Consider the following 10,456-nt stretch of genomic DNA (forward strand, 5'->3'; position numbering starts at 1 on the left):
AGGTTTTACTTCAATGCTGCTAAGGCTGAGATGGATAGGCAAATTAAGGGTGTGTCTATTTGTAGAGGGGCGCCAACAATCTCAAATTTAATGTTTGCAGATGACTTTATTCTTTTTTGCCGAGCAACTACTGGAGAAGTGCAGGTGATCAATGAGATGCTACAGGTTTATGCTAATGCCTCAGGCCAGTGTATTAATATGGAGAAGTCATCGGTTTATTTTAGTAGCAATACCCATGGCAGCCATAGGGATGAGATTGTGTCACTGTTGGGAGTAAAGGAGGTGGAGCGATTTGACTCTTATTTTATTTGGGTCTACCAACACTAGTGGGTCGAGCAAAATACCAAACTTTTTCTTTCTTGAAAGATAGAGTTTGGTAAAAATTGCAGGGTTGGAAGGGGAAGATGTTATCCAAGGCGGGGAAAGAAGTGCTTATTAAGGCAATCGCTCAAGCTATTCCTACTTATACCATAGGGGTATTTCAATTACCGGCAAAATTGTGTGATGAACTAAACTCCTTGTGTGCTAAATTTTGGTGGGGGCAAATAGGCAATGAAAAGAAAATACATTGGAAGAGTTGGGATTGTTTAACTCAACCAAAAAAGGAAGGGGGCATGAGCTTTAGAGATTTGAGGTATTTTAATCTTGCTATGTTAGCCAAGCAAGGTTGGAGGTTGCTGAAAAATCATGAGTCTCTAATGTTTAAATGTTTCAAGGCCAGATATTTTCCTTAGTGTAATTTTCTTCATGTGAAAGACTCTCCAAACAACTCCTTTGTTTGGAAAAGTATGGTGGCTGCCTTACCAATTTTGAAGAGTGGGTGTTGTTGGAGAGTAGGGAATGGAGAGTCTATTGTGGTTACTAAGGATAAGTGGATTCCAACCTGCCCTTCAAATAAAATTCTACATCCGGTGCATGGAATGGAGGAGGGCTAGAGAGTATCAAATTTGATTGATTGGGACTTTTATGGGTGGGAAAAGCAAATCATAATGGCACATTTTAATCGGGAAAAGGCTGAAGCTATCTACAGAATCCCTTTGAGCCGAAGGGTTGTGCAAGATTCAGTGGTATGGCTGCATAATAAGAGGGGTAAGTATTCAGTTCAGTCTGGGTACCATCTTGCACGACAGGTTTTGAGGAAAGCTAGTTGGGCCGAATCATCAAATAGGAGTGGATGGTAGCAGATGTGGAGCACGTTATGGAAGCTAAAAATACCTGGGAAGATAAAAAAAATTTGGCTAGAGGGCATGCCATGATATTCTTCCCACATGGATGAGTCTAGCAAAACACAAAGTTGTTCTGGAAAATTTGTGTCACTGCTGCCAAAGGGAACTCGAGGATGTTGTTCATGCTATTTGGGGGTGTGGAGCAGCCCAAGATGTTTGGGCAGGAAGCCTCACCGTGTTGCAGAAAATTCAGACTAACCATTTTGATTTTATGCAGCTCTTTGAATCTTTGGCGGACAAGTTATCTAGAACAAAGATGGAGCTTTTCTTTGTTCAAGCTTGGCTCATATGGAATCAAAGGAATGTGGTTATACATGGAGGACATAAAGAACCCGCGGTGGTTGAATAACAGAGCAGCTGAAATGTTAAAAGAGTACAAGAAAGCTCAAGCAAGTACTGTCATCTCAAATGTAGCACCAAGAAGCAGCAGCTACTGGTAGCCCTCTGCGCAGGATGTCTACAAATTAAATTTTGATGCAATGGTCTTCTCAGACATTAATTGTTCTGGTGTTGGCGCAATAATTAGAAACCATGCAGGTGAGGTGATGGTTACTATGTCGGCAAAGGGAGAATATGTGCAGAACAGTGATGAAGCAGAAGTATTGGCATGTCGCAAAGCCTTGGAATTTGCTATGGAAGCTAGATTCTCAAACCTGATAATTGAGGGGGATAATTCAAATGTCATGAGAGCACTTTCGGCATCTGCAGTAAATAATTCATTGTATGGACATGTAGTTGATGACATTAGATCTTATTTTTTGGGCTGGTAATCTGTTGGTATTAGCTGTGTAAAAAGGGAAGGGAACATGGTGGCTCATTCCTTAGCTAGATTTGCTAGAAACATTGTGGATGCTTTGTATTGGATGGAGGATGAGCCCCCACTTGCTGTAGATGCTTTGCATTATGACTGTTTACATATTAATGAATGAGTGAATCGTTTGTTTTCAATAAAAAAAATTGATAATTTATATATTTTTTAAATAAAACTCTTTCAGGACAATTTTTTTTTTTTAATTTGAGGAATTAAAAGTAAAGGTTTTTTTTTAATAAAAAAAGGAAAAAACAAAGGCTTTTTAGTAAGTACTCCATTGTAACTCAGTTAGCATCCCTTGGCGGTTAGCATTCCTCGGTGTTTTTAAGGAAGAGGTTTTAAATCCCCATATCTCGTCATCCCATAATATCTATCAAATTTATCAACAAAAAATCAAATTTATGGAAAAAAATGGTGGATTTTAAGGAATATTTTATCCCCTCAAACCCTTTGTCCCCAATTTAGAAAAATATCCAAATAAGATAAGTTAAAAACCCCCCACATCCCTCATCATAAAAAATATTAAAAACTTTTTTTAAAAATAAAAAATAAAGAACCCCACAACCCTTCCCTCTATTCCCTTCTCTGGCTCTCCCCTTTCCATCCAAACAAAGAGAACATGGGAAGAGGAAAAGATATGCCTTCCATTTATTTGAATATTTTTTAAATTACACTCTGTTTGTTTCAGCAATGATATTTTCTAGAAAATGAGTCATTTTCTAATAAGTATTTTCTATAAAATTATCTCATTTTTCAATGTTTGGTAGTAACTTTAAATGAGTTGAAAAACAGCTTCCTAACTTCCCTTAATTAGCTTATTATGAGATATAGTTGTTTTCCAAAAAAAATTTAATGGAAAACAATCTCTAAAAATAAGTCATACTTTTTATGTTTACCAAAGATAGTTTTCCGCTAACTCATCTTTTTTTATGCTACCAAACACTGGAAAACATAGAAAACTATCTTTACGTAAGGTTTTCCATCGAAACAAACGGAGCGAAATAAGAAAGAAAGTAATTAAGTGAAAAGTAAGACATCACGTATATTGATAATTATAATTTTTTTCAAGTTAAAGAAATATATATATATATATATAATAAATTGATAATTTATAAAATCTTAATAAAAGTGGAACCCTAATTCTAAAAATCTTAGAGAATTAAAAATGAAGGATTCAAAAGGGTCTCTCTTAACCCTCCAAAATCCTAATTCCCTCATTTTTGTTACAGATTATATGGGCTCACTGGTTGCTTCCCATCTTTGTTACACTGATTCTTTTTTTGTTTTTTCAAACAATAATAGTTCCAACTTTACGTATAACAACATTTACTTATCTAAATCCAACAAATCAGATGCAACAGTGAAACATATTTGAATTATTTATGATTTATTTATACTCCTTGTGTTTTATATATATATATATCAAACATGCTAGCTCTTTCCAAGGGAGAAATTTAACATTGAAATTGCAAACTGCTAAGAAAGCATAGAAATCAAGTCGAATACAAGTGCTTATAGGGTGTGGGAGGTAAGAGCTGGAGTTCAAGTCTCCAAGAAGAAGCTTCACACACATATATACTTAGATTATGCTAGAGTAGAAATTCTATCTTGTATCAAAAAAAATAAAAAAAAATGTAGTGCATGTTTGTGGTGATATTGAATGAGGAAACTAAATTAGTTGATTGCATGGGACTTACAGCTTGAAGTAAAGAAAGCAAATGGAAACGATGCAATCAAACATATTCGTATATAATGGGAGTTCTTGGTCTTGGTCTTCTCTTATTCTTAATTTGCCAAAACATGGGGTTGACCTGGAGAGGAGTAAGAGGAAGCGACACCGCAGGCATGTTTAAAGGCTTGCTAGCTGTTGAGTGCTGACACTTCAACCGCTCATCTTTGAGACATCCGCCTATGCATGCAATAAACAATACTTACTTGCCATTTTAAATTCAACATTTACTTGCCATTTAAATTCAACATGTACTACTGGACTTCACCGAATCTAGATATGTACCAAGAAATATGGTTCTCTCTCTCTCTCTCTCTCTCTCTCTCTCTCTCTTGTATTTATGAGAAACTATAGTGCACTCCGATCTCATTACTTGCCACCACCATTCTACTAAAAAACTTTTATGTGGCATTTAGTATAGGGTAATGTTTTAGAATTTTCAGAAATGTTTAAAAATTCTTGAATCAAATGCCAAAAGAATCTAGATTCTCTCTTTATCCCCTTTCAATAGGAATGTGGATTCCTTTTAAAATAGGTGGTACCCAAATTCCCAAGTTTAAAAGCATTTTTTTTATTTTATAAATTGATGATTTTAACAATTTTTCCTTATCATTTAAGCAATTAAGATAAAATATAAAACAAATCATTAATATATTTTCCTTTATGTTTATCTCTTCCCACCAAAACAACATAAACAGGATAGACAATTCTGTTGATATATTCATTTTTTTTTCCTTTAGACTATAGTTTTAATGAATTTGTCATAATTTATAGTTTATATTTTGTTTTTCATAATTTATTTAGATGAAGATTATTTTTTTTTTTAAAAGACTTATATTGGATTTACAAATCTAAGAATAAAATGGAAAAAATAAATAATTTAGTTAAGATTCCTAGGAATAAACCAAACATTATAATTTCACATTTCTAAGAATCTTATCAGATTCCCAATTAAACTAAACATAAGAATAATTACATTCATAGGCATCCAGATTGTAAGGCATCACATTCTCAAGAATCTAGATGTCTAAAGTAATGTGGATTCCCTCATACCAAACGTCACATTATATGTTTAAAATTGTCAAGTCATAATTAAAAAAAATATTTAAATAAAAACTTACTTACCTTGTTAAACTACATATGAAAGTTTTTTTGTGAAATGGTGGATAAGTGAAGCGGTCCATTATAAGGATTGTATAATTTACCTATTTTTAGACTGGACAATGTGTTGTTATTTATTCCAAGTTCAAATATTTTCCTCTCGTGGTAAAGTCTTTTATAGTCGAATAAGAGTTTTTGGGGTTTAGACCCTACTTATACAGTTATACCAAAAATTAATCGATATCTTGATCTGATGATAAAGATGAATTATTATGCAACGGACACTATAAATTAAAAGTTTATCATATTTTAAAAAACTAATTAATTAAAATAAATATATAAAAACATTTTTCCTATCAATCCATTTCTCCCTTAATGCCTGATTTAGATTATAGGTGATAATAAAAATTTGATATGTACATGTTTCGATAATATGAAAATAAATCAATTAATTTTTCCAAGGCTAATGTCATGAATATCAACTGTTAATGAATTTGTGGGCCCATATCCCCTTCGGAGACTACATTTCCAAGGTAGTAGAACATTATTTAGAGCATCCACAGTAGTGGAGCTAAAAAATTAGCTTTTTAGCTTCACCAAAAGTTACTTTATCTATTTTACCTATACATATCTACACACATGCTGCAGCAGTAGATCTATTTTAGCTTTCAACACAATAAAATAATATAAACATCACAATAAAATAATATATCTTCTACAATAAAATAATATATCCCACAATAGATAGATGTGCATTGTTCATGAGAGCTAAAAAAAAATAGATTTAGCTCCACTGCTGGAGCATGCTTTTTGGTGTTTGAAGAGCTAAAAAATACCAAAATACCAATATACCACCACTGTTGTGAGTGCTCTTATGCATTGTTATTCGATTCTAAAACATTTTAGGTTTTATTATGAAGAAGAGTTTCTTTTCAAATTAGTTTGGATAGAAACTCTTCAAACTTATTATATTTTCTTTTTTAGGTGTGAATCTGAAAATCTAACCGTTGAATTTCATGTTACTTATATTCTTAACATATATATCAAATTTCCTTCAAATTGGATGTTATTTATTATTCGATCAATAAACTTGTTTTTTACATACAATTTTAGATTACAAAAACTTGAAATTTTAATATTTATTTGAAAACATAACAATTGATCTTTGATTTTCTTGAAATTTTGCAAGCAAGAAGGATATAATACAAATATGCAATCTAATGGTCATATTTTCAAAATTCACCCTCAAACTAAAGATATATGAGAAGTTTAAAATATTTTTCTCCAAAATAGTTTAGAGAGAATATATATATATATATATATGTGTGTGTGTGTGTGTGTGTGAGTTGGGCTCGAGGAACCAGGTGTGTGTGTGTGTGTGTGTGTGTGTGTGTGTGGGTATGGGTGAGCTGGGCTCAAGGAACCAGGTCAGCCCACCTAGACAAAGCCCAACGTGAAGCCCAAGGCCCATTAGACGATGTGAGCCGGATACACATTAGGGAGATAATCCTGGGCTTTATCACAATGAGCCCGATCTTTAACTATATACCAGTAATTGGGGCGACAATACTCGAGGAGTTCCTAAAAAGTTGGCGTGGCGGAAACCGACCACAAAGGAAATCTGTGCACAGCCCCAATAAGATTGGTCACCGAGAATTAGTGGTTCTAGAAGGGATCCACTTCCGAGCACTATCTGGCGTTTGGAATAAGTTCCAAGGGAATCCTTTGAATTCGTGAAGATTCTTTGGGATTTCAATGGGCATGGGAATGTGTGGGTAAGTGAAGAAGGTAATGATAACCACCCCACTAACAAAGGACTATAAGAACTAAGAAGATGTAGAAGCTAGAGTAAAAGGGGTTGGACATTTTGGAGAGGGAAAGAGAGAGAGAGAGAGAGAGAGAGAGAGAGAGAGATAGAGAGAGGACGTTGGGATATACAGGGGAACTTGGGAGAGGGACTAATACTTGTTTGGGGCCTAAATTGGTAGGATTGAGCAAAATCTCACATATAAGTCAATTGTGACCCCATTATTGTGGTGGAGACGATCTGGGGCACGCACAATATATATATATATATATATATATATATATATATATATATATATATATATATATCTTATCGCGAAACGTTTACTGTTTACTGTTTCCTGTTTCTCTTTTTCTGGCCTAAAAATTCTGTTATTGTTTATGTCGTAGTGCTATTTTTTTGTCAACTAGCAAGCTCACGTTGATTGAATTCTGCTATATAGGTTGCGTATCACCAGGTTTCAACCAGAACGATATCATTTGTCAACGAGTAGGTGGCAAATAATATGAGGAAATTAATTTTTGAAATATGATAGATGAAGTCCTTATTACAAGTTATTGTCGAATGGTTGAATGGTTATTATGACTATGACCTTTACCCAAATTAAAAAATTCTATGACGATGACACTTTTTTCTTATCAGCTATGAGTCTATGACGATGATACTTGAAGCTTAAAGGAACACAAACAAATTTACAAGTCTTTTTTCTTTTTCTTTTTTTGTGTGGGGGATAAAAAGGCATATATATATATATATATATATATATATATATATATATATATATATATATATATATATATATATTGACGGGACCAACGAACTCTCATTTCCTGGACGATCTCATCAAATACACTCGTCTTCCTTGGAGCAACACGGACGAAGGCAAGCAAATCATTAATAAGGGGAGTTAATACTTCGAACAGTTACCAATTAGCTGTCAGACCGTTGGAGGAACATCAAAACCCGCGTTAATGAACCCTCGGGCGTTACGTAAAGAGCACTAAAGCCACAATTAAGGCCCCAACGGCTTGAAACTATAAACCTATATATACACACCGATCAGAGGCAAATGAGGTACATAATATTGACCCTGAAAATACTCTTAGGCAAACATATATGATATTTAGAACTTTCTTATTTCTTTGAAAAAGTTTCTATATGCTAACTTTTGCATCGAAGACATTGTGGCAAGCACCACACCGGTGACCACCCTAGGAGAACCTTTGTTCTACATTCGCAGGGACAATGACTAGGATTCCACACTATCTATTTGGCGCCGTCTGTGGGAACGACATTTTCGCACTAAGGTTCGAAAGTATATTTCCAGTCATTTTCTAAGTTCAGATAGAGTCCAACCAAGATCCTGCAGCATTGGCTTTGCAAATCCAAGCACTTACAACTAGTGTGGAAGAACTTACCAGATAAAATCAAAAGATAAGGTAGCGACTCCAACAGGAAGACAAACGGTCTAAGATCAATCAAGAAGACAAGGGAGATAGTAAAAGACGGAATGACCGTCAAAGGCCAACTACTCCAGATGGACCAAGCTCAAAGCTTTTTCGGGAAATGAAGAAGGAGATGGACGAGCTAAGGAATGCCATTAAAGGGAAAGCGGATCGAAGTTTGGACAGGATGGTTAGGACGACGGATTCCCCCTTTACGGCAGCAGTTCTAGAATGCCCAATGCCGTCGAAGTTTTGTTTGCCTCAGCTTGAACTGTTTGACGGACTTAAGGATCTCTTGGACCACCTCAATACTTTTAATACGACACTAGATCTCCAACAGCCCCCTGAAGAAATACTGTGTCGCTCTTTCCCCACTACTTTCAAAGGGGCTGCAAGGGAATGGTTCACGAAGCTACCCACATTATCCATTGACAACTTCGAATAATTAAGCAGTTCCTTCCTACTCCACTTCGTCAGAGGACAGCACCTCAGGAGACCAGCAAACCACTTACTCACCATCAAAAAAGGGGAGAAGGAGACCCTGAGGTCGTACGTGAAGTGTTTCACCTGCGAAACTTTGGAGGTAGACGAAGCTGATGACAAGATGCAGTTAACAACTTTTAAAGCTGGATTGAAATCCAAGGAGTTTATGGTATCACTTGCGAAGAATCCCCCAAAAACGATGGCCGAGATGCTCTTGAAGGCCCAGAAGTACATGAATGCCGAAGACGCTTTAGCCGCGATAAAAGACATAGAGAAAACCAATGAAAAAGGTAGGAAAGAAGACGGCCGGAAAGGATTGAAAAGAGAATGCACAGATCGTCAAACTAATGACGAGGGTAAAAGGAAAGACGAAAAAGCTCCTCAAATGGTAAAATTCACTCCTTTAGTTATGCCTATTGACAAAATTTTGGCGCAGATTAAAGATGAACACTACCTCAAATGGCCTAGGACATTACATTCATCACCCAACGTACGTGATAAAAAGAAGTATTTCCGTTTCCACAACGATCATGGCCATTACACAGAGGATTATAGAGACCTAAAGGAGCAGATAGATGAGCTCATACAAAAAGTGAAATTGTAGAGGTTCGTGAAGAAGGGAGAACCTAGTAGGTCCACCAAAGGACGTGAAGCCTCACCAAAGGACGAGGACCATTCATCCCAAAGTCCACCAAGCGTGATCGGGGAGATAAAGATGATCACGGGCGGGCCATCCACAAGAGGGTCATTCAAATCTCTCAGGAAGTCATATCAGAGGCAGGTGAACAGCGTCCACAGATTACCTCTTTGAAACAGAGACGAACGAACAGAGATATGTTATTCTCTGAAGAAGACGCCAGAGGAATGAGGCAACCTCGTGATGACCCTTTGGTTATAATGCTCACGATAGAAGGGTTCAACACTAGGAGAATCCTTGTAGATAATGGTAGCTCCACAGACATCATCTACCTCTCCTCTTTTCAACGGTTGAAGCTAGATCCGAGAAGATTACGCCCTTTTGAGTCCCCTCTCATCAGCTTTAGTGGGGATAGGGTGTATCCTAAAAGCATAGTAACTTTGACAGTCACAGTAGGATCTTATCCACGACAGCTAACTCGTGAGTTGGATTTTCTAGTGGTAGATTGTCCCTCTTCGTACAACGTCATCATTGGGAGGCCCATACTCAACCGTTAGAAGGCAGCCACTTCCACCTATTGCTTGAAGATGAAATTCCTAACGAAAAATGATGTAGGCAAAGTAAAAGGAGATCAAGTACTGGCTAGGGAGTGCTACCAAGCAGTGCTAGCAGCTAAGGAAAACCATACGTGGATGATCGAGGAAAAAGAAGAGGAGAAGGTAGAGGCCCTAGAAACTGTGGAGCTAGTAGACGAGGAACCAATGAAGACCACCAGAGTAGGGACAACCATGAGTCCAAACACGAAGAAGAAGTTAGTCCATTTCCTCAAGGAGAACTTAAACATTTTCGCCTGGAGCCACAAGGACATGCCAGGCATATCCCCGGAGATTATCCAACACAAGTTAGATGTGGATCCTAAGAAAAATGCCGTCTAGCAGAGACGACGAGGGTTTACTCCAGAACGGAACCAAGCGATCATGGACGAGGTAAATAAGCTACTACAAGCAAGCTTTATCCGTGAGGTCTACTACCCAGACTGGCTGACCAACATCGTCCTCGTGAAGAAGGCAAATGGGAAGTGGAGGATGTGCGTAGACTTCACAGACTTAAACAAGGCCTGCCCGAAGGACAGCTTCCCCTTGCTAAGGATAGATCAAATGGTGGATTCCACAGTAGGGCAAAAGCTCCTAACTTTTATGGACACATACTCAGGGTAC

General features: G+C 36.7%; 1 protein-coding gene across 1 annotated transcript; it reads left to right on the plus strand.

The window, feature by feature from the left end:
* The first annotated feature begins 8,240 nt into the window (after nucleotides 1-8,240).
* Nucleotides 8,241-9,206, plus strand: LOC142628930 (uncharacterized). The gene is made up of 2 exons (XM_075802955.1): nucleotides 8,241-8,521; nucleotides 8,573-9,206. Exons 1-2 carry the CDS (start codon nucleotides 8,241-8,243, stop codon nucleotides 9,204-9,206), a joined length of 915 nt encoding a protein of 304 aa, XP_075659070.1.
* Nucleotides 9,207-10,456: the final 1,250 nt, after the last annotated feature.

Source organism: Castanea sativa, chromosome 3 (assembly GCF_040712315.1).
Source record: "Castanea sativa cultivar Marrone di Chiusa Pesio chromosome 3, ASM4071231v1".
Classification (NCBI taxonomy): Eukaryota; Viridiplantae; Streptophyta; class Magnoliopsida; order Fagales; family Fagaceae; genus Castanea; species Castanea sativa.